We start from the raw sequence: 24330 nt of genomic DNA on the forward strand, positions 1-24330 counted from the left end.
GAGAGGGAGCGGGTTTGGGAAGCAGGGGAAGGATGCCAAGGATGGGTTCTGCATGGGGAAACGGAGCCAAGCAAGCAGGCCATGTCAGGCAAGCCTGTTAGAAACGAGCAGCCGGTCAGGCATCAAACAAACCCAATTGAATAAAGCAAGTGCTGTAGAAAATGACAGCAGCAATGATATTAATATAAATATTGATATTAATGTCAGAGTGCAGCAAGCAGTCAGCAGCCGCTCCGCGTTCATGTTGGCTGCCACGTGGCGAGATGCTCTTTGCTGCACCAGGCCAGCATCCAACCAAGGCATCTCTCCAGCCCTATGCTTGGGGCAAGGGGGCTTGTGCAGGGGCAGAGCCCCAGTGTGAGACGCTACAGAGACAGACAGACAGACCCACACCTCCATCTCCTTCAGCACGGGGTGGTCTTCTATCCCTGGGAAGAGAACGCGCATGGCGTAGGTGCGGTAATCCAGGAAGGGGATGCCGGCGCCATCCAGGTCGTTGGTCAGCTCGTTGATGTCAGTCTGCAGCTCCGCAAAGGCTGGGGTGGGAAAGGCAGAATTAAACCAACACATCCTGGAGTCCCAGCACCCAGCCTCAGCACCCAGCCTGCACCCCACGGCTGGGCCCCCAGGCATGAATGGGCTCCGCACCCCTCCTCCCCGCAGGCTCTGATCACTGTCCCCATCTCACAGATGGAGGAATGGAGCTGCAGAGGGAGGGGATGACTTCGCCAGAATAAAGCATGTGGCAGCACTGGGAACAGGACCACCAGGTCCCAGGGGGCTCAAATCCCTGCTGCTCAGCGCTCCCAAGCCTCCCAGGGATGAAGGGGAAGCAGGGAATGGCAAGGCATGAACAAAGCTGGAGCTTCTGGGGGAAAACATTAGCCTAAACCACAAGAATGTCCTCATTTCTTTTTGACCTAAATACTGCTCCAGAGAAGAGCTTGAACACACCCACCCCAGCACCTCCGGATCCGAGCAGAGGCAGCAGCGAATCCCAGGGGAATGAGACACGGGATAGAAGGGGGTCCTGAACCTTTAATTGCACCTACAGGGAAAAGCTGCCAGGAGAAGAGTCCTGGAGATGCAGCAGGGAAAGGGACTGGGGGGCGAGGGGAGAGCAAACCCTTAGAAAAACCCAATTCAAGGCACTTTAAAGGGAGCTGGGAGGCAGGCAGAGGACTGCAGGCTCATCAGCCTGATGAGAGAAAACAAACCGTCAGCTTGAAAGGCGTGCTATCTTATCTGTAACTGGTGGGACTAGAAAGGAGAAAAGGCAGGGAAGAGATTGTGCCTTTTAATTAAAAGCAGATCCTTTTATCTGTCAGCTGTGGAAGACAAGACACCATCCCCTCCACCAGCTCCCTTCCCTCTCCCTGTCACCAGTGCCATCCGCAGGCACACGTAAGGATGGGGATTTGGGGAAGCAAAGGGGGTTTCTTCCTTTCTTTCGTCGCTTTATTAGCTCAGGTTTGGTGCCCACCGCACCAGCAGCACCAGGGTTGGTTGTGGTTGTAGCTGGCAGGGTCAGGGCCTCCGGAGCCAGCTCAGGGGGATAATGGGCAATTAGGTTTTATCAGCAGGATCATACAAGGAATTCTGTCCAATTTCACAGCATCTGTCTATCACATAATGAGAGATGGACTGCCCGCTCCCAAGCAGCCTCCACTATTCTCCTTGCTCTCTTTCCACCTATTTGGAGAAATAAAGGGGAATTTTGTAACGGGAAAAATCCCCAAATCCCACACAGAACGAGTCTGCTTCCTTTGACAAAGCAGCTTTGCCCATTCCCTGAAGGTATTTAAGTGACATGTAGATGTGCCACTTAGGGACATGGTTTAGTGGCAGACTTGCCAGTGCTGGGATAATGGTTGGGCCCTTAAAGGTCTTTTCCAACCTAAATGATTCTATGATTCCAATTCCTCTTTTGGGGAAAGGGTGGGACCACGCTGAGCTTTGGGACAGTAGGAAACCCTCCAAGACCCCAAGTCAACAGCACAGGGATCCCTCACCCTCTTTGCATTCCAGGGCCACCCGGGACTCCAGGTTGTCCATCTGCAGCTGGAGGCGCTTCAGGGTCCGGTCGGCATCCCGGGATTTGCGCTTGTATGCGATGAGGACGATGATGATGATGAGGAGGAGCAGGCCACCTCCTCCACCGATCCCGATGATGGCGGGCAGGGTGAGCAGGCTGTCGGAGTAGATCTGCAGTGTTCCCGGGGAGAACTCGAACCCTCCAGCCTTGATCTGCACCATGGTGGGGGTAAAAAACAGACCTGGAGTCACAAGGACAGCCCTTCCCGCAATGCCCAGAGCTGGAGGATGACTCCCAGCCTAGGGGAGGAAGGATGCAGGGATAGCAGGAGCTGGTCCGGAGCAGTACAGGATGCTTTAATGGGATGCAGAACACACGCTGCCAGCGTGCCTGCAGAACAGGCAGTTTGATGTCTCATTCAGACAGCATTACATTAACAGATGGGATGTGAAGTGAGTTCCCCCATGGCTGGGAGGGTGGTGGGGGGACTGTGCTGGGTCCCTTTCAACCTGGCAGGGTCCTGGAGAGCGAGCACTGCTGTGCTACAACCCCACTAACAAAGGAGCCTTCCTTGGGGTATGAGCCAGCACTGAGGGAAAGGGGTGGGAGTCTCCCCCCTGCCTTGGCACAGGCTGTGCCTTGGCACCCAGCAGGGAAGGGAGGCTGCTGGCAGGGCCACCTAGGGCACAGGAACACCTGGTTGTGTGTGCTGGGGAGGGGTCAAAGCATTTGGTCCTAACAAGTTAAGGAGAGCGATGCCCGGGGGGCAGGAAGGATGCTCCTGCATGCACACCGGCTATCCAGTCCTCATCCAAGGATGAGCACAGAGCAGGACTGGGATCAAGCCCGACCCTCTGTGGTTCAGAGGGTACCAGTGTCAGCACTCACCGTGACTTTGTGCTGGCCGGTGAGGTTGGGGGACTCGCAGAGGAGCTGGGTCTCGGACACCGTCAGCGTGCAGGGGGTGTCTCCGATCAGCACCGTGTAGTTGAGGCGGGAGTTACCGGCTGCCGGTGGGAGCAGGTTCCTGCCCTTTGAGGGAGCAAGGAACGAGATTGTCAGTTCTCGTGCAATAGGGAACACTTAAACCAACCCAACGTAAAGCAAACCAGTGCAGGACTTCGTGCAGAGACAAAAAGCCACCTCCACTGAGGGACACATCCTTACCCCTCTGCCTTACCTTGAGGATGAGGGGAGAGCTGGGCTTCAGCTCCAGCATCCCAGTGGGGCTGAGCGGCTCAAAGACAGGGTCCGGGTAGTAGACGAAGTTGGTGGTGTTGATGATGAGCAGGGCCTGGACGTTATCCATGATGAAACCAATCTCATCTGGGCGGTCACCCACCTCCGGAGGGCTTCGCACAGGGTTGTCGATGGACGGAGCATAGCACACCATGGTCGTGTCGTTGTAGACGGTGCAGTTCTGCAGGAGGCACAACTGAGGTCAGACCCAGCTCCCAGCAGGATCAGACCCCATAAGGATCTCCTGCAAGCAGCAGCTCTGGACACGAGGTTTAGACTTGGGATCTCCTGTCCTGTGCTGTTACATCAACAGGTACCACATCCCACCATGGGGCAGAGACTCCTGTCTGCATGGATGTGCAAGGGGTGGATGTGCTCTCTCTGTCACTGTCCCGCAGACATCCCACAAACATCCCACCAGTTTTCCACACTCAGATCTCAATGCTCTCGTGGCCAGGGACTCTGCAGTGAGAAGGCTCAGGGAATCCCTCCTCCTTCTTATGCTCTGCCCCCAGCCCCAGCCCAGCATCACTTACGTTCTCCCTTTCAGAGCTGCAGTACTTGGCCCGGATCCTGGGCTCTTTGATGGTGGCCAAGTTGGTGCCAGTCACGGTCAGCAGCGTCCCGCCACTAGAGACATGGAGACAATGGGTTAGGACAGGCAGCTCAGCGCTGGGTCCTCACTTCTGGGAGGGAATCACCCATCCTCATCAGCCAGACACCCATCCGCCCCAGCCTGGGTGAGCCACAATGCCTTGGGGACCTCTTATCCTATCCAGATGCCACCACATCCAGCAGGATCTGCATGCACCACTGCCAAACCATCTCAGCTGACCCAGGGACCACCTAGAGACATCTAACTTGCTAACTAACACCAACATCCCACCCTGCGTCTGGGTTTGGGGTCTGAAGGCAGCTCCCAAGCTAAAGGAGACCAGGTTTCTGCAATGGGAAAGCATCCCAAGGAGGAGGAGATTCTGTCACCCCCTTCACCATGCAGGCAGCGGGTGGCAAGGCAGGCTGAGCCCTGAGGGGCTTTCTCCATGCCTTGGTGTTGGTGTTAAGAGCCCCCATTGTCCCTGAGAGCTCAGCCATGTCCCTGGGGAGCTCGCTCCTCATCAACAGCCTGGAGAAGGTTTCCCCTTGGCACTGGCTCTTAATGGATTCCTTGGGCTCCTCTCCAGCCAATTCAAACCTTTTAGGAAAATATGTAAACATTGCAAAAACTCCCTGATGGGAAATAGGTTCATTTTATTTGCCGTCGCCAAATGTCAGGCTGAAATTAAGCAGATCCAAAGCGCTCTCTGCTCTTGTCCCCTGCCAGGCTGAGCACTGCAGGCCAGGAGTCAGAAGGGCCCCGGTGCCAAGCCATTGCTCACACTCCTCTCACCACGTCTCTGGAGCACGGCCCAGTGGCTATAGCAGCAGCACTGAGATGCATCCATCAGGAGGTGGGGGGATCCACGTGGAAAACAGCCCCCCATAAGCAGTGATTTACCTGTTGATGCTCCACTCGGGATCGATCTTCTGGATGGTGGGGTCCTCGGTGTAGTTGTACTTCACCTCAGGGTTGCTCAGCTCTGCCCGGTTGATGTTGATGAGGATGGGAGAGCCGCCGGGGCTGTGCCCAGGGGGTGTCCTGCACCGGATCTCACGGGCGCTTCTCCTGGGGTAGGAACACACAACCCATCAGTGCGGAGGCAAGAAGAGGGTGAGAGGGGGCAATGCTACCCCAGCCCCTTGCCCCTTCTCAAACTACCGGGGGGGGGGGGGGGGGGGGGAGAAAAGAAGGGGAAAAAAAGGGGAAAAAGACAGACAAAAATAACCCACCAAGAACTGAAACAAAAGGCAGGAGGGAACGGGAAAGGCTGAGCAGCTCCTGAGCGTTCCCATCGCGCGGCTGCTGCAAACAGCAGCGATTAGGGCTGATAACCAGTAATTACCGCAGGAAAATATTTAAAGAGCCGCTCCATTATCATCCCTAATCTAAAAATTATCCACTTCATGCCTCGGGGCTTTGTGCTTTTAGAGAAGAATCCCTGTTCTTGGGGCTCTTCCTGCAGCCTCTGACACACAGCGGTTTCAGGGGGGATGCCTCCGGATGCCCCCAGCACGGGTCCCTATGCAGGGGTTCCGCTGCCTCTGGAGGTGCCTTTTGCCCACCCTCATGGCCCTCCGTGCCCCTCACCATGAAAAAGCACACGGCCGTCCCCCGATGGTGACGGAGACGTTGCTGCCGGCGTTGAGGTGGCTGCCTTCGATGGCGATCCAGGTACCGCCGGAGAGAGGACCCCGGGATGGGATCACGCGGGAGAAAGTGGGCGTCTGCCAAAGGAAAAGAGCATCCCTGGGGTCAGAAAGGCTGGGGACCGGATTCTGCATCCATAAATAGCCCGAGGAGGGTGACAGGGCTAAAGGAGAGCCATGGGACAGCAGCAGGGCACAGTGCTAAGGGTGACAGTGCCAGCAGGACAACGGGGAAGCAGAGCAGTGGCAACCTTGGAGAGATTCAACCAGCATGACCCATCACCTGCCCAGAGCATCCCCACCTGCACCCCAGGGAAGTGGTGGGTAAATGGTGGCTCATCCTCCAACTGATCCACCCGGCATCACCTCCCTGCCATGGAGCCTGTCCCCAGCATGGGACTTACCACAAAGGTGAAGCTCCTGGGGGACGTGGCTCGGTAGCTGGGCGAACAGTCGCGGATGCACACTTCGACCCGTGCCTCGTGGACCTTGCTTGGGCTGGCATCTCCAATCTCACACACGATCCTAAGGGATGCAGGGAGGGAGCGCTCAGTGTCCTGGCACTGAGATGCTCCCTGTGCCATGGCGGGGATGGGCTGGCTTCAGGAAGAGATGGGTCTAACACCAACAAAGGTGCCAGCAGCTTCATGAGAAACCAGGGCAGAGGCTGTTGGCTGGGGGCAGCTTCCCCAAAGCCTTTGAGCTCCTCCCAGGGCAACCACAACCAGCAGCCCCTTCTCCCCCAGTTCAGCCCCATGTCTTCACAGCTGCCAGGTGAACACCAGCGGCCCTGTCCCAGCCCACCGAGGCGATCCCCCTGCAGACACTCACTGCTCAGCACTGATGTACTCGCTCTCGATGGGGATGCACATCACTTTGCCCACCCGGACGCCCCAGCGAACATCTTCAAACTTGAGGCCCAGGTTCTCTCCAGTGATGGTCAGACGGGTCCCTCCTTGCCTGGGGCCAGTCTCCGGGAACAGCTAGGAGAGAACATGGCCCATCAGCCAAGGGAGCAGAGCCATGGGGCTGCCCCGCATGGGCAGCCATAGGACGCGTGTTACTCCCCTACAATCACTCCTAAGGAGCAGATGGGAGATGATAAATCCCAACACATCTGTAAGGAACCCACAGAGGGGGAAAGACCTCCCAAATGACAGCCACATCCATAAATCCCCCAAGGAACAAGCCAGGAGATGCCACACGTGTCCAGGCAGAGGGATGGGATTTAGACACCCCACTGCAGATACAATAGGAAGGAGACAGGGAGTGTTTCTGCACAGCCCCACTTCAGCCATCACCTCTGGGGTTAACCACTGTCCTCTGGATTCATGCTGCTCTGATCATCTTCAGCATGGAATGGGGGATCCAGTCCCCCTGCACCCAGACAGCCTGTGGGATGTGTCCTGGGATCAGAACTGGGACCAGCACAGAAGCAGCCACAACTTACAGGGTAAAACCCCTTCTAGGGCTGCAGGGAACCACTGCTGCCTAAACCCAGCTCAGCAGTGCCCAAGGCCAGGATCAGAGCCCGTTACAGCAGCTGCCACCAGCATCATGCTGGGGGTTCCCCCCAAACCCAGCGCCACCAGGAGGGTGTTTGTTTGGTGTTTCTAAATGAGTGTTAAAGGCTGCTCCCCGTGTTCCCCTCCTCCTCCTCCATGGCAGAGCTGATGAAGGCCACGCATCCAGGGGGAAAGGAGCCCCGGAATGAAAGCACAGCATTGGCACCCAGCATGGGGAGGTCACAGCTAAACAAGGAGGGAGCTGAGGAGGAGAGCAGGGCTGCTCCAGCCTCCCCTTTCCCCCCCACCCCTGAACTCCTGCCCCAAAAACACCGATGCTTTCTTGCTCATTGGTTTCACAGGGTCCTTTCATACCAACAAGCTCCGGTGGGCATGAGCAGGGGGCTCATCCCCAGCTCCAACAGCTGCAGTAGGGGCAGGGGATGACAAAGATGAGGGGTTCCTCCTTCCCAAGGGAAGGGACATTGCTCTTCAGGGTCACAGGACCCTGCAGAGGTTTGGAGGGGGCTTGTCCCCACCCCCGAGCAATGGGTGTGACATTCTTCACTCCAAGGGAGAAGAATCACTGTCATCTCCCAGCCCAGCAACCAGGAAGACACCATCAGCCCAGAGGGATGGGCAAGAAGGAGGCTCTAGCTCCTCCTGAAACCACTGTATCATTGGATCCCAGACTGGTTTGTGCTGGAAAGGAGCTTAAAGCTCCTCCAGCTCCAACCCCTGCCACGGGCAGGGACCCCTTCCATAGAGCAGCTTGCTCCAAGCCCCTGTGTCCAACCTGCCCTTGAACACTGCCAGGGATGGGGCAGCCACAGCTTCTCTGGGCACCCTGTGCCAGCGCCTCAGCACCCTCACAGGGAAGAGCTTCTGCCTAAGAGCTCATCTCAGTCTCCCCTCTGGCAGGTTAAAGCCATTCCCCTTGGTCTGTAGAAGAGGGGCTGTGGGAAGCACCAGGCAGGCTGCCGGAGGAGCATCACGCCAACAGCTACACACATCCACACCGACCACCAGCTCTAAATGCACTGATGCAGAACAGCACCAATCTCAAGCCTAAATGCTACCAGATCTGCTTGTGCTACACCTGCAGTTACTGCAGCATCTCGCAATGATTCAGGGCTGGAGAGCTGCTGCCGAGGCTCCCCTTACCCCCATGGCTGCCGCCCAGCACACCACAACACTGGTACAGAAAAAGGCACCACTCACACTTCCAGCTTCCATCAGATAAGGCACTGAAACCCAAACAGACCAGATCCTGCGCTAAGACTCCAGTCATTAACACCAGCGAGGCCTCGCCAGACACGGGTAAACAGAAGGTATCCAGCAGAAATACCCAGCAGTCCCTCCAGTGCGCCTGGAGCCCGGCCCGACGGGCATGTGAACATTAATATACACAGTGTTATTAAGCAAAGGTCATAAAAGCTGTCAGGGAAGGAGGTGATGATGAACTACCAGCACTAGTAAGCACTGGGGAGCAGCAACCTGGATCCGCGGCTTTCCCAGGATCCTCCAGTCACACGTAGAAGTGGTGGGAATCTCAGAGATGAGCCAGAAAACCAGTGCATGGAGAGAGGATTTCAGCCTTGGAAATCCCCACGGTGACCAGAGGTGTTTAGGACTAAACACCATGCAGATTTGGCTGCTGTGAGGTGCCACTGGACAGCATCGACTCCATCCCCATCGCGCATCTCAACCCCTCCACCCCAGGGTCCCGCAGCACGGAGCATCCCCTTGTACCTTGGTGATCTTGGGGTCGGTGCAGCGGCTGTTGCCGCTGGTGGCGTGCATCCAGCTGCTCTCGTAGGCCAGGCAGTGCTGGCGCAGCGAGCAGCGCCGCTCCGACACGCACCAGCCGCACTCGAAGCGTGGGTCAGCCTTGAGGCACAGCCCACAGCTCTCCCGCAGCGCCGAGCACTTGTACAGGTGGGCTGCAAGGCAGGAGGAGAGCCAGGGTCAGCACGGACCCCCCAGCACATGGGCACAGAAGCTAGGGGAGGACAGGTACCCACTCCTTCCCCATCCCACTGCGTGCGTGCCAGTAGCTCCCAAGGGAACAAACCCCCACAGGCAGGAGGCTCCAGCATCATGGACTCAACGCCAAAGCTTCTTGATGAAAAGCCTCTTGTTTAACAAACCCATTTGACTGATGCTGGTGCAAACTGCAGCAGGGTTGGGGAGATGGGTAGGCTGGAGATTGGGGGGGGGGGGGTACGGGGCTGTTTTCCCATCCCAATCCCATCCCTCACTCACCCTGGATGTTCTGGGGGTTGTCGATGACAAAGTTCCCGTTCCAGACCACGGACAAGTTGACTGGCAGGTCGCTGATGTCGTTCCCTTCATAGAAATACTGCAGGAGGGGACAGAAGGAGCCAAATCGGTGAGGCAAAACACCCCGATGAGGCATAAACCCCTGTCACACAGATGTCCTCCATCAACCCAGAGGAGAGGGATTCAGACTCCAGAGCTAGGGACAGATCTAAGAGCAATGGCCACAGCACATACAAGCCAGCAGGCTGAATTGGCAAAACATACTAATAAGCCAAACAGAGGGTTTCTAAATAGACCCAAAACCCATTAGGTCTGATCTGCGATGCAGGAAAATGACACTGCTCCAGCAGACCCCAAACCAAGACCCCAGCACCCGCTGCTGCCCAACGTACCCACCTCTGCTGCTCCTTCCAGCCTGGCCGGTGCCTCCTCTCCTCCCAAGCCCCCTTCCTGCCTGCCCATCAGTATTCCCTGCACAGCCGCCGCACGCCGGCGGAGCGGTTTAATCGATACGGAGGCAGGAAGGCAGTTGGCACCATCCCTGACAGCTAATGACCTCCTTCGGCAAGAGATTCCCCGCTCCTCGCCCGGGAAAATGACAGGCGTGTCACGAGAGATTAAATGAATGATTCATGGGCTGCTGGAGTTTGTTAGGGAGCGGTGGATGCTCCGGCAGCGGCCCCAGCATCACCTCCCGCAGCCCCGGCGCTGTACTTGGAGGAGGTGGCTTCAGCATCTCCTCCAGCACTGACCCACAGAGCACATCTGCCCCCTGCCAGCACCAGGGACCGCTGCAGGGGTCTGTTCTGCTCGACCCACAGGAGGCAGGGATGTGGCCCCAAAGGCAGCCAGCACGGCCACGTGGCTGTGGGAAGCAGGAGACAGTAGGATCCTTCTCGCTATCAGAGCTGGGCCCTTCCATACTGAGCCTCTCCCATCATCAGCCATGGTCCAGCACCAGACACAGCACCAAAGTGGGACATGTGCCCAGTGTGGGACATAGCTACAGCAACACCCTCCCTCAACCCTACAAGGTGCAAAGGCAAAACAAGCCTGGTCCTCACTTACACCTCCACAGCTTTTGGCTTGTGGTCCTATGCTCACCCCACACAAATGCAGGGTGAAGGATCCCAAAACACAGCCCTCCCCAGGAGGAAGGCTGATGCTGATCAACCCTATGCAGCAGTTTTAAGGCATAAAACATCCAGCCGCAAACTCAACCCTTTCCTGAGCATCCAACAGCTCCACCACCATCTCCACACTACATAAGAGCCCCATCGCCCCCCCATCACAAAGCTTGCTCAGAAGAGTTCAGCCACATCTCCACCACACATCACCTACACCCGGATCCTCTCAGCAGCATTCCCATCACCACGTATGGAAAGACAGAGCCAGAACCACACTGGGAGTCCAAACCCATTCACCTTCCCCTATCCTACACCCACCCAAGGACATCCCAGGCAGTAACACAACAAGGAGCCAGCTGGACCCAGAGCATGGAGCAGAGGGAGCGTGTGCTGGGAACGGGGAGGGCGGTGGCAGTGCCGGAGCAGGATTCAGCAGTGAGGAGCCACGTGGCAGCGTAAGTGAAATTGGCATTTTCAATTTGTACTCTGACATGTCTCATTTGGGGAACTGGCATCTCGGGAAGGCATCCAGGCTGCAGCTGTCCAAAACACTTATTTGCATCTCTCTGCCCCGGCTGCTTTTGGAAATTAGTTCTTCTGGGAGGTGGGAAGGAGGAAGAAGAATAGGGAGGGGAGAGGGAGGGAGGGAGAACATTAACTCTCCATGTGCCAGCCCAACAGCGTGATTGCACAAGAGATGGTGTTCCTCTGGGGAAGGAAGGCGTGCTGAGGATGCTGGATTTGTGGAGCTGGAGCAGGCAGGACTGGGTGCAGGGAAGCAGCAGGAGGCATCACCCTGGCTGGGATCACCAAGGGAAACTGGGTATCAATGAATAACGTGTCCATCAGCAGCCTTGCAAACAGGCAGCGCACCCATGGCTTGGATGCTGTTATGGTCCCTGTAGGATGCTGGAGCCGGAGTCATGGCTCAGCTGTGTGCAGGCAGAAGCTGAGGGCTCAGGGCTCAACCCTCGTGGACACTGAGGTCCATCAGATCCGCTCTGATTTCCAAAGTATCTCTTCTTTTAAAGGATGTTTTCTTATGCCCTGTTTTCAACTGTTGGAAGCAGGAAGGTGCCCTCTCCACCCACAGGAGAAGAGGTAGCAACCAAACCACAGCAAAGCAGCAGCCGCTTCCTAGCCCTGAACGTCCCACAGCCAGTGGGGATCAGACAGGATCAGGGAGGGGTGTGCTTACCAATCTGTCCATCCCATGGGACCCAGCACACAGCTAGCCAGCAGGTCCCATCGTGCTGGCTCCTCCCTGCTTCTAGCTAACACGGAGCTAAACATCCATTAAATACTTAACTGCTATTAACATCCCGGTTAATCAATCACTGTGGCTGGCAGCAATACGGGATGAGCCATGGGAGGGGATGCCAGGGCGGGTGTCAGCGCAGGGATGGATGCACCTACCCTGCAGTGCTGCTGTCAGACTCCTTCCACCCTACAGAGGTGCCCAGCACCCTCTGGCTGTGTCAAAGGATGATGTGCCATGATGCTGTCACGCGGCTGAGTTATAGGAAAGGGATGTTTCCTCTGGGAGCAAAATAAACCAGTCACAGCCCTAAGAGCAGACCCACGGCGCCCAAAAGAGAAGCGCTGTCATGCAGCACCGGCCACAGAAGGGGATGGCGGAAAGGATGTCATTGAGTGAGTCAGCAGCAGAGCTGTGAGCTGCTTGGCTCCTTACCTAGCCCAGCCAGCCTCGCCGCCCTCCCTGGAATGTGCCTACAAGGCGAGAGTGGAAGAGCTGATGGAGGATGTGCCACGCCACCAATCTGGATATGGCTATTCCCAGATGGCAAGGATGTCGTTTGGACAAGAGGACTCCTTGCTAAGCCTTTCTCAAGGCAATTTATCCAAAACTTACCTCAGGCAGCTTAATAGAATCACAGATTGATTTGGGTTGGGAAGGACCTTGAGCTATCCAGTTCCAACCCCTGCCACGGGCAGGGACCCCTTCCACTAGAGCAGCTTGCTCCAAGCCCCTGTGTCCAACCTGGCCTTGAACACTGCCAGGGATGGGGCAGCCACAGCTTCTCTGGGCACCCTGTGCCAGCGCCTCAGCACCCTCACATCTTCCCAAGTAACAGCCAACAACCTCATGTGCTCCTCCCATCCCTGATTCTCACACTCACCCCATCCCCATGTGGGGATGTCACCAGCCCAGCACGCTGCAAGAGCTGTGGGTGCCCCGCAGCCATCACCCCCCATGAGGACATCCAGCGGACAGGTGGCTCCACTGCCCTCTGCAAGCAACCCCATACATCCAAACTTCCCTTGCATCCCCCGCTCCTTCCCATCTGCACCATCCCCCTGGGCTGCATTTCTGGAGGAGGGCTCGGGCTGCAGCTGTGTCCTATTTTCCTGTAGTTGATGACCTCAACTCCTTCCCCGCACTACGGGGACGGCAGTAATGTACATCGCGTCTCGCCAGGGCTCAACTGCAATTCATCATTATTTTATCTGCTGGAATTTAATTGGATCCTATCAAACTCTCCTGATACTCCCTTTTCACTTTAAACACTGCTGCAGGAAAGATAAATGCAGGCAGTGCCAGGACGGGGAGCATGGCTTTGTCGGAGAACGGAGCTGTTGGAGAATGGGCTCCAATCCTGCTTCCCTCTCCATGGCTGGTTAATTAGAGATACCTTTATTGGAGGTGTGAGGCACTCGGAGCAGGGCACGTGTGTATGATTTATGTTCTTCCATAAATACACCCCAGGCCTAGTAAAATACTGTCATGCACACAACGGCACAACTGGATAGGAATGCTTGGCCTCTCATTCTGGATCTCCTTTTGCTCCTTTCACATATATCTCCTCCCTTCCTCCCCAGTCACACACAAGCTCCTTTGCCTGGATTCCTTCTGCCCAAAGTTTGGCAGGGTGGAAGTGAGGACCTGAAACCTCGGGAACACGTCAGAGCAACACCCACAATAAAGAAATACCCAGAAAACATGAATCCATCAGGTCCTGCATTCCCACATCCATGCCTGGGGTACCCCAGTCTCAGCATCCGCACTGGGTACCACTCACACACCCACCCTGCTCTGCACCCACATCTCTTTGTCATGGGATAAGATGCTTCTGGGCAAACATCCCAAGCAGAGCCACTCTAGCCAGAGGGGAGTGAACTCCAAAGCCACAGCCCAAACGAGTGGATAGGATGGCCTGTCCATGGGGATCAGTAAGGAAGGAGCCAGGGAGGTGACACAGCTGCTCCTCACCACGCAGGGCTTTGGGTAAGAGGAAAGGGAAATAATTGAGGCGTGAGGCTTAATTCAAAGTGCTGAGACAAGAAACTCCAATGCTCATGGAAAGGAGATCAGGGGTTCTTCCTATTTTTACATTTAAAGGGAAAGAGCAACTCTGGGGCTATGTCAGCCTTAAGAGGGACATTCTGGACGCTAAAACCCAAACCCTTGGCAGTGAGAAACATCCAAGGCCAGGACTAAATGGGATGAAGTCCAAGGTTAGAAGCAGTTCTGGGTGCACTGTGGTACCTCCCAACAGCAAAACTGCTTCCTTTCTGCAGCATTCAGAAGGATGAGCCCCACTGAGGGATGGCAGATGGGAAAGAACGGGCAAAGGCAGGGATGCTTGGAAAACGAAACTCAGTGGCATTGCCTGCACAATTTAAGGCCTGTGACCATCCCTCCATTCTCCGCTGCAAGAAGCAAGCCTGGAAATGTCTGCTTCCAGAAGATGATAGCTAATCAATTAACAAAAAACCCCAGTTTATTAGCAAAGAATTCCATTTTCTTCAGCTTGCCTTTCCTTTTTGCTTCCTTACAACACATGTGGAAAACCTTTCAGGTTGCTTTCCTCTTGGAGAGCAAAAAGAGACCAAAGTGAGGAGGCAGAAAAGGCTTTTTTCTGGTGGGATGACAGGGAACACCAGGCCTTGTCTCCCTTCGGTTTGCTGGAGATCTATTGGGTGTCTCAAACAATGTTTATAGGCAACACTCAAACCTTAATGAATGGCCTGCTGAATATTTAACCAAGATGTCCTTTCTTCAAAGCCTAACAAGTCATTGGAGTTTGACAAGCACTAAAACTAAACAAAAGACAAAGAGTTTTAAGCAGGCTTGACTTATTATCCCTTCCATTCACTCGGGATTTAGGAAAGCATCCCTAATTCCACAGCGTAATTAACCTCTTGTTTAGATCTCATTGAACTCCTGGAAACAAAAGTGTGCTTAAATGCCTTTCAGAGGAGAGGACATCCATCCCTCACTCACTGGCTGGGTGTCATCCTGCCCTACTTCCCCACATCCCTAAAGCCCCATCCCAAAGGATGAATGGCAATGGAAGAACGCAGCGGGTCACGGGTGGGTGACGGCGCTACCAAGCAGCCAGATGGACCGCAAGAAAAGTCGTGGAGGAGACAAACATCACCCAAGTGTGAACACGAATCCCCCACTGCAGAACGCAGCCTGGCTGAATGCCCTCAGACGTTAAAGCAGACCCTGAAAGCAAGACAGCTCCTCTCAAACCAAAGCTGTCTTCTGCCGTCTGTGAAGCCGCGTCTCCTGCCTGACACCGTGGCCCCATCAAGCTGCTGCCATCCACTCCTGCACCCACAACACCTCCCATGCACCATCCATCCCATTTGCTCCATGTTCAGGGCATCCCTGGTGATTTCCAGGTCAAATATACACCACTACCAGCTCCGTGTGGGGACCACAGAGCAAGGCAGGCACAGCTCAAGCTGTCCTTTCCCTTTGGAGAGGGGTTGCAGAGCCCATGCAGCTCATGACACCAGTGCTTCTGCCTCTCGGCTTTGCACCCAGCCAGGGTCCCTGATGGAATTTGGGACAAAGAGGCCACGTTTCTTCCAGACTCTGCATGAGGACAATGGCTCCTCCAGCCCATTTCCACCCACAGACAGGGACACGTCTCAGAACAACCCCCAGATGACCAAGCAGGTACCTGATGTACCCAAGCCTTCTGCTGGGACACAAATGGCTCGGCTGACCCCCAAGAAACCTCTCACACAGTTGTGGTAGACACAGAGTAGCTAGGCTTGGGTACCAGCAACAACAAGACCCCAGGACCCCCACCACCATCATGGCTCTTGGCACACACATCCATCATGCTCCCCTTGAAGCACTAACACCGAGCCATACAGGCGATGGACAAAACTGGGTCTGGGAGCAGACCTGCATGATGGCAAGGACCATGATCCACACCAGGGACCAGCAGCTGAGCCAGCTCCACTGGGCAGCTCTCCATCTGGATGCTTTTCTTCCCTAAACTCAGCAGCAAGAAGACAAAGCTTTGCTTAAGCTGCCTCAATACTGGCTCATTGCAGCAGAGCCCTGCAGACACTGCACTGGTCTTTCTGCTTGCACTTTGTGCTGCTCCCTGCTTCCATCTCCAGACCAAGCACAGACCAACAGCAACATTTCCAGGCAGCAGCTCAGGGCAAGGAACATTTCTGCTCATCACCAACTGCATGTTACCAAGAGCGAGCCCAGGCACTACAGCATCCCCCAGGCACCGCTACCCAAACAGGATGCAGCGACTTGGGATGCTCCTCCTGCCCAAAGGCTCCGCATCCCTGGGAGTGCAGGAGGAGGGAGGGAGCCAGGACTCATCTTTAACAGCCTCTAAATGTCACATGTGCCACCAAAGGACAGGGGAGCAGGGCTCGGTGCTGGTGTTAGGCTGCAAATGAGCTTTCACTGCGTGAGTGATGGAAAACAAATTTTGAACGGATTAAATGGGAAGGAGAAGGGAGGGCCGGGCCCCATGTAGATGAGGGCAGGTCAGTGCAGAGCTAAGGAACACTGTGGAGCTCTTAACACCCTGGGTTAGGTTTGCTGGTGGGCTTGCGGCTCCCTGCATAGGACTGCTGTACAGAAGGGGCATAAAACAGCTCAGCAAGGGGCCACCAAACAGCCTCTTGCTTAGGGATAAGGCAGAGAGAGCTGCAGGGAGCAGGAGCAGAGGCAGAGATGGGTGGGAGCTGGGAATGGCAGAGGGCTGCAGGAGGAGGGAAGTGCTCTGGGACCAGCAGGAACGGCAGCACACAGGGCAGGGTGCACATAGTGTGACACTGAGAAGGTGTTAGCTCAATCCTGCCTGTAAAGCAGGATGGCTTGGTGTCAGGGGAAGCAAGAGCAGGCAGGGAGAAGGGGAGGCAAGGCTCCGGCACGTCCTGGCCAGCTGGCTCCAGCCCAGGCAACTTTCTTCAGCTTCCCAAAGTCAATTTCCTTGGAAGTGCTCCTAAACCCTGGCAGCTCCCCCAAGGCAGCTCTGGCACTGATCCCATCCGGAATGACCCCGAGCAGCAGCCTCTACATGCACTTGGGGGAAGCGGAGAGGACCCCACTTCACACCCCGTAAACACCAGAAACTTCCCATTACTGCCCATGGGAGAGCAAACCCCTACACAAGCACACAGGAAGGTCCTGAGCAGAGCAGGGATGAGCAGTCCCCAAACACAGCTCGAATCGGCTCCCATCCTGCACTCACCGAGGTGTTCTGGCACTGGATGCTGGTGCTGTTGAAGCGCAGGGCGGTGACGCGCGTGGTGCTGCCGGGGATGTGGAAGATGCACTCGTAGTTGCGCTGCCCGGACTGTGGCTGCGGCAGGTTCTTGGCTGTCAGGGTGATGGGTTTCACCACCCCAACGGGGATGTAGATCTGGGTGGAGGGCAGGATCTGGGGGCAGTCCTGTAAAGGGAACAAGGGGCTGATGATGAGAGGGGAGCACCACGCAGACCCCAGCACCCTAAGACCCCCCCCACCTGGCAAGCTCGACAACATGCTTTAAAGCACCACCCTTAATAAATCCTTATGTGCAGCCAACCCCAAACCATCTCACAGCTGCTCTGACCAAAGCCCTCAAGACAGGAAGGGAGGGCACAGAGGAAAATGTGTTGGTTGGTTGGGTTGTGGGGTGTCTTTAACAGCTTGGGTTGATCCAGGTGGGAGATGGGGAGAGGATTCGGCTGTGGGACCTGCACACATGTGGGCAGAATGACTGGTAATGAGATGGGCTGTAATGCCATTATTGCAGTCAGTAGGTTTCAGGGTTAACACCTGCTGGGCTGTGCATCGTGAGGCTTGCTCAGCCCTCTTGTTTCCCTTACAGCCTCCATCTCCCTTCTCAAGTGGACAGAAAAGCCTTTTGCCCCTTTGATGCAGCAATGTGGCTCTGCAGTGTTGCAGAGAACCTGCTCTGCAGCGGATGCTGCTGCTGCTGCTGCTTCTACCTGTGGCCAGCTCAAAGCAGCATCACCCCGGCTTGCAGGCTGCCCAAGAGACAATGCCTCCAGCCAGGGGATGCTGGTGAGGCCAAGGAGAGCAAGGCAAGGGGCTCAGCATCACCCCACCAGCTCTGATGTTCCCAAGGGAAGGAGCATCCTTTAATAGCCATGGGCTCCTGGCTGCTCCAATGAACCTGGTGTGCAAAGCAGAGGGGAGCAGGAGAGCACAAATAAATGAGCTCAGGCAGCAGCAGAGCCCCACAGCCCCAGTGGGTGCCACCAGCAACAAGAGCCTGATGTAATCCCAGGCTGGCTCTGCCGAGCAGGATGGAAGGCATGCACCTATGGCAGCAACTCCGGGAGGAAATAACATCCCGGAGGAATAATGTGTGTTGCAAGGAGCTGCTGTGAGAACAGAATCAGCAGCAGCAGCACACAGGCACCCCACTGCTCTTCAAAGGGTGGCAATGGGGCTGCAAGAGCAGCTCTTGCCCCAAGGCTACTGGTAGCCACACACAGCCAATGCTGCCCAACCGCCTCCTGCCACTCACAGCGAGCCAGGCTGGACTCTGAGCAGCACTGGGCTGTGTAATAGCTATAGGATTAATCCAACTTTCAAACAATGCAGAGAAACGAGACAGAAATTGCTTCATTTAGCAAATATTGACCAAAAACCCCAATTCGTTTTACTCTAAGTTTTCTGTTCTTCATAGAACCCCAGACTGGTCCAGGTTGAAGGGACCTTAAAGTTCATCCAGCTCCAACCCCTGCCACAGGCAGGGACCCCTTCCACTAGAGCAGCTTGCTCCAAGCCCCTGTGTCCAACCTGGCCTTGAACACTGCCAGGGATGGGGCAGCCACAGCTGGGGGCAGGCCGGGATGTGGGCAGGGATGCGGGCAGCAGGGCTCATTTTGCTGACTCACAGCTTGAAGGAGCACCCCCCCGGTATCTCTCATGCTTCACATCTGCCAGCAGAGGCGACTCATCCAGCAGCTATGTCCCCCTGTGACCAGGCAGGAAGCACCTGGTGCTGGCGGGCACCGGGTGCCCGGGCGCTGGGACAATTCACTTCCCCTATCCCAGCACTTGCATCCCTTGGGAATGCTCTGACAGCCCAGAGAGATCTGCATCCTGCCAAAACCAGCCTCCCCCGGCACAGCCCCAGCTCCCAGGAGCCATGAAGGGATGGGACAGGCAGAAAAGCAGCATCCGGACACACAGACACATTCCCCACCATGGCAAACTCGGATTTTCTCCATTAAAACTGTTTTTCTGGCTGGATCAGAACATGACAAAGGTGTCCAGGGGAGGTTGAGAGCTTTAGAGCCACGCTGCAAATGCTGTGGTTTGGATGTTTCTGGCAGCTCCCAGCCCCAGCTGCAAGGCTGGGCCATCATCAGTGATGGGGATAAAGGAATCTGGGGCTGGTTCCTTCACAAAGTCCTCAGCCATTCCCACTGGTGGGGGTATCACAGAATCCCAGCCTGGTCCGGGTTGGAAGGGACCTTAAAGCTCATTCAGTTCCAACCCCTGCCACAGGCAGGAACACCTTCCACTAGAGCAGCTTGCTCCGAGCCCCATCCAACCTGGCCAATGAAGAACAAATACACTGAACCAGCTTAGACTGAACCAACACACTTGGTCCCCAACACACTTGGTCCCCATCACACTTGGACCCCCTCTGCAGCAGCTCTGCAGCAGCAAGGACTCTCACAAGAGAGCAGCTTTTTGGGGTGGGATGCTCCAGCATCCATCACTGATCACCCCAGGCCACTGCTGAACACCACAAGTAGGGAAAAGCCAATGACAACCTCTGCTTCTTCATCATCCCTTCCTGCCCCACACCATGGAGCAAGCCAAGGGCAGGGTGATCTCCAGAGCTCGGGCTTCAAAGCCACAGCAGTCATGGGGCAGGGACATCCTTCCTGCTGCTTTCATTCCCAGGCGCATTTACTGGAGTGCTGGCTCCTACCCACGCCTCATTCCTGCCCTGCCACTCCCGGAAATCCAGGTGAACATTCCTGGCATTCCCAAGGCAGTGCCATTGGTCACCCTTTATGTTTTCCTACAAAACAGCCACTTTCCCACCCAGGAAACCATGGTGAACCACCCATGGGAACCAGCGGAGACACTGAGTGCTGATGTTAACCCCAGTGCCCACCACGCTCCAGCCAACACACACAGACCAAACCCTCCTTAAAATAACCTTCCCAGTCAGACTTCCTCCCACAGAGAGGATGGGGACGGACATCTACCATTAACGTGTCCGGGGGCACCGAGTCCCTGATCCACCACACCACCCTGATGGGGACCAGGATGGATGGGGACGGATGGGACGTCTCATCCCGGCCCAGACACGCAGCCCACAGCAGCTGCTCCAAGGCTGTCTCAGCATCCCCTGCAGGAAGAGCTGAAGCCACACCGATGTGCAAACAGGCTCCAAAACCTCAACCCAGGCACGGCTCCAGGTCCCAGTGTGGCCGGGAGGTCTGCTGGGGGACACCCTGCCATGCTGGGAAGCGACACAGGTTCCCAAGCGGCTGGTTGAGGGAAGAGCAGCACGTGTCCCATAGACAACACCCCCGGGGGTACAGCCCAATGCTTTTGGGCTCTCCTGATGGAAGCCAGCAGCTCCCCATGTCCTCAATGAGGGCGATGGGCAGAGCAGAGCCACCGGGATGCAGTGGTCTGGACACCACGTGTTTGGAGAAGCAGCGCCAGGGCTGGATGGAAGCGCAGCCTCAAGAGCGGGCTGCGGGATGCCGGGAACAGGCTGATCCCCCGCTGGGTTTCTGCAGGACACAACCAGGAGAAAACAGCTCCTTCTGATCTCTCATGTTACTGAATCATCCCGGCTCGGTGGGTACGCCATGTCCAGGCAAGGCCAACCCATCCCAAAGGAGCAGGGAAGCCAGGCAGGGCTCATCCGCAGTACAGGCAACTGGAAACTCAAGTTCAACCGGAGCCCTCTTCCAGGAAAGGAGGAGAAACTCCTTCCCAAAACATTCCCTTCAGGATGCGAATGAGCACTTCCTGTAGAGCCAATGGCTGCTCACCAGACCTCCAGACCCAGCCCAAGGACCAGTGATGCCACCAACAGGCTGGGGATACTGGGACCCCCATAGGCACCCTGTCAGTGACACGTTTCCCACTGGATGACATGGATGTGTGCAGGATGAACATCCCCCCCCCCCCCCCCCCCCCCCCCCCAGGAATATGTATTTGAGATGAAGAAGGTGTGCCGTGTAGCAGAGCAGTTTGTTTTACAGATTTCAACCTTCCCCTCTCTGGAAACAAGTTGTTCTGCAGTGACAGCTCAAGCTTGCTCCCTTCAGAAGCATCAAAGGAAAATGCTTTGGTGTCTCTGCCTTTGGTTTTCCTTTCATTCAACCTCAAGTGCTCTGGGCTGCACCTGGCTCCCCAAGCAGCCTCTCTGCAGCCACACAGCCTCTTCCCACTGGCACACTGTCCTGTCCCATCCTCGCTGCTTCCCAGGCAGTCCCAGCACCCTAGGCAAGGCGGTGGGAAAGGTTTCCAAAGAGGTTTTCCCTCTTCCAACCCCATCCCCATAGGGGAAAGGAGCCGCAACAGGACCAGGGAGCCAACCCACGTCACCTTACCTCGGAGAGCTTGACACGTCCCTCCAGGAAGGAGCAGTCGGCAGCGTTGTGGGTGCAGATGTGGCGGTACTTGCACCAGTGGCAGGGGAAGGAGCCATTCACACAGGACAGGCAGCTGCAGGGAGACAAGTGGGCAGCGTTAGGGGAACACCGCTGGGGATGCTCCAGCAGGACAGCATCCACCGGCGATCCCATATCTCTGGGTGGGAAAGACACCCCATCCATGGAGCGAGGTGCCAACAGGCTGGGAGGGGAGATGCCTGCACACCCTGGACCCTCAGGCTTCGCCCATAGCAAAGTAAAGGGATATGATCTTCCTGGCACTGCAGCCCAACTCCCTGCTCCGCTTGGCACATTGACCCTGTCCACCTGGCTCCTGGCTGAGGCTGAGCTCCAAACTGTGGCTGGCTGAAAGGTGATTTAAGCAAGAGGACAAGCAGCAGAACAAGGGCTCTGCACTGCAGGGGAACAGGGGAGAAAGGGCCAGATTAATGCACACTCATGGAGGGGAAAAGGTTGGGCAAGATGAACAATTCGGGACCATAGCGCCTTCGAGCTGCTCACAATAGGTTGTGTGTGACCCCTTCCCTCCCTCAGCCCTCTGCAGTTGCGCCTGCCTGTGTGTGTGTGCAATTTCCACCCCCTCCCTCCAGCCCCAGACATTTCCGTTTCTCTCCCCATCCTCCTCTCCAGACTCTTTGTGTGGTGGGATTGTGTGTGCCCCCCTCTCCCTGCCTCTCCTTGGGATGCACCTGGGTACCGGGGATGTGTTTGGTTACCAGGGATGCGCTTGGGTACCAGGGATGCTGCGAGCTCTGTGCTCTGCACCCCTCTTACCAAAGGAACCAGCCCCAAGGACCTTGATGTCTCTCCCCCGTGCAGGAAGGGACATAAAGAATCCCCTCCTTGTGCAACCATTCACACAAGTGGCCTGTACCTTTGCTTTCCAAAAGCTCCCACTCCCAGCAACATGAGGCATCCCTGCCTGCAAGCACTGGGAATCCCATGAACCCCCAAGCTCTCAGGGCACTCAGCCCTGTGTGGATGGAATGTCTGAGCCCTCCCCTGTTGTGCTGTTCCATGGCACCAGTGAGGTCCTGCACTAATGCAGTGAAGGTTCACAGGGCAGGTCTGCACCAAGCATGTCCCGTGCAGCCCAAGGAGGAGATGGGAGAGCTCCTGAGGCAGAAGCTGGAGGGCAAGAAAAAGCCTATTCTGGCTTTAAAAAGAAATAAACAGGGAATAAAAGAGTATCAGCCCCGGTTTTCTCCCTAGAAGCTCATACCTGCCCCCACTGATCCAAGCGTGAGCAGGATGGGATCCAAAGCAATTACATTTAAACAAAGGGAGGATCTTCCCCTGAACACAGCGCTGGCAAGAGGCAGGCAGCCCTGCCTCATCCTGCTCCTAAAGCACAGCTATCGCGCTGCCTCTACCCCCTGGGAAACGACAGGGAGAACAGAGCATCACCGACAGGGAATACACAGCATCACCAACCTGGAATATAGCATCACCGACTGGGATAACACAGCATCACTGACCGGGAATATACAGCATCACAGACCGGGAATACACAGCACCACCACGCAAGGAGGCAGAAGGAAAACCTTCCTGGAGAGGGACATCCTCAGGGGGCACACCAAAGCCCTTGTCCTCCAGCAGACCTGTCCCTTTGGGTACAAGGACCCATATGGTACAGGCAGCACAGGGTGCCAGTGCATGCTTCACAGGGCCACTGCTCCCTGCCTGCCCTGGGGTTCCACGCACCATTCCATATACAGCAAGAGATTCCCAAATCCATGCACACACACTAAGGAAATACTTAATTAAGCTGCTTGCAAAGGGGGCTGGAAGTCATTTCCATGTTTCGCTCACATTTTTGCTTCCAAATGAACAGCCCTTTTAGCTTTACCCACAAATATGCTAATTGAGATGCTCCTTATGCAAATATATGCAATTTTATTTCAGCTGCAGAGATTCAACTTAAAAGCAGAGCCACAGCCTCCTATTTCTGCCTGCTTTGATGGAGGGAGGTACAGAGGGTGCGGGGGACACAGACAAAGCAAACGGATGGCTCCTGCCCTATGATAAGGGCTCAAGCAGCGACCAGTGGGCAGGTAAATCCAGGACGTGAAGGCAGCAGGGCTGGGAAAGCACAGGTTAATCCTCATGGAAGCAGAGCTCCCACAGAGAGGTCATGTCAGAGAGGAGCATGCTCTAAGCCAGGGCATAACCACCAACCCTGCCATCCACCAGGCACTGTGCATAAGAGAGATCAACCAGACACCACGTCCTGTGCAAAAAGACCCCCAGTCCCCTTCATCATCTCCCAGGCACCTCAAAGCAGTTGGGTGAAGCACCCAGTACAACCCTGCCATAGGCATCCTGGTCTCCAAAGCTGCAGCTCTGCTCTGAAAGCCAAATCCTGGCTATCTGGGACCCTGCTCACCTTAGGGTCTCCTTTGCCATTTAAACACTGCAGTTCCCAGCTTATTTCCTGATCTCCACTTGCTAAAGGACCTAAAGCATCTCAGGTTATCCTCCATAATGTATGGTTCCCCCCTCCTACTTCAGCCCTCCCCTGGTTCCAACTGAATTGAGCCATTCCTGAAGCGCCGTCCTCGGAGATGGTTTTCACACTCTCCCTTCTGCCGAGGTTCTCCATCTGCCATCAGGCCATCAAACACCTCCATAAGAGCACTCACCACCGCGCATCTCACTCCACAGCATCCCTGCTGCGTTTAGAGCCTCTCGGGGTCAGCACTCCCCAGCTGGCCAAGGACTCTGTGAAGTGGTGACCAAGCCATTGCCTGGGTGCTGGTTCATGCAGTGAAACCCCATCTCCAGCCTTCCCCAGCACATCCATTTGACCACGCAGCTCCTGGGAGGCCGCCTGAACCCCAGGGCAGGAGCTGGGGCTGTAAACCCCACGCAGGTCAGCACGGCCGGGGCTGTATTCCCGGCGTGTCCGTGCGCCGCCGCTGTCTGTTCCCGGCTCAGGAGCAGGCTGCTCGGCAGCGCGATGCCATCTGTGCCGTCTCTCTCCTTCCC

General features: G+C 56.0%; 1 protein-coding gene across 2 annotated transcripts in view; it reads right to left on the reverse strand.

Moving 5' to 3' along the window:
- Positions 1-24330, reverse strand: part of PLXNA1 (plexin A1) — a 91828-nt gene that overhangs the window by 23248 nt on the left and 44250 nt on the right. For both annotated transcript variants that reach the window (XM_057417512.1, XM_057417511.1), the window contains exons 8-20: positions 21280-21394; positions 16922-17122; positions 9292-9388; positions 8779-8969; positions 6353-6504; positions 5926-6046; positions 5463-5599; positions 4773-4940; positions 3811-3904; positions 3216-3455; positions 2924-3067; positions 2013-2247; positions 394-536 (exon numbers count right to left, since the gene is read on the reverse strand). In XM_057417512.1, the coding sequence (XP_057273495.1) occupies positions 394-536; positions 2013-2247; positions 2924-3067; positions 3216-3455; positions 3811-3904; positions 4773-4940; positions 5463-5599; positions 5926-6046; positions 6353-6504; positions 8779-8969; positions 9292-9388; positions 16922-17122; positions 21280-21394 (2038 nt within the window). The remainder of the gene's footprint in view (positions 1-393; positions 537-2012; positions 2248-2923; positions 3068-3215; positions 3456-3810; positions 3905-4772; positions 4941-5462; positions 5600-5925; positions 6047-6352; positions 6505-8778; positions 8970-9291; positions 9389-16921; positions 17123-21279; positions 21395-24330) is intronic.

The sequence above is a fragment of the Pezoporus wallicus genome, unplaced genomic scaffold (assembly GCF_028554395.1).
Source record: "Pezoporus wallicus isolate ANWC-B61680 ecotype Strahan unplaced genomic scaffold, APGP_CSIRO_Pwel_v1 contig_8542, whole genome shotgun sequence".
Classification (NCBI taxonomy): domain Eukaryota; kingdom Metazoa; phylum Chordata; class Aves; order Psittaciformes; family Psittacidae; genus Pezoporus; species Pezoporus wallicus.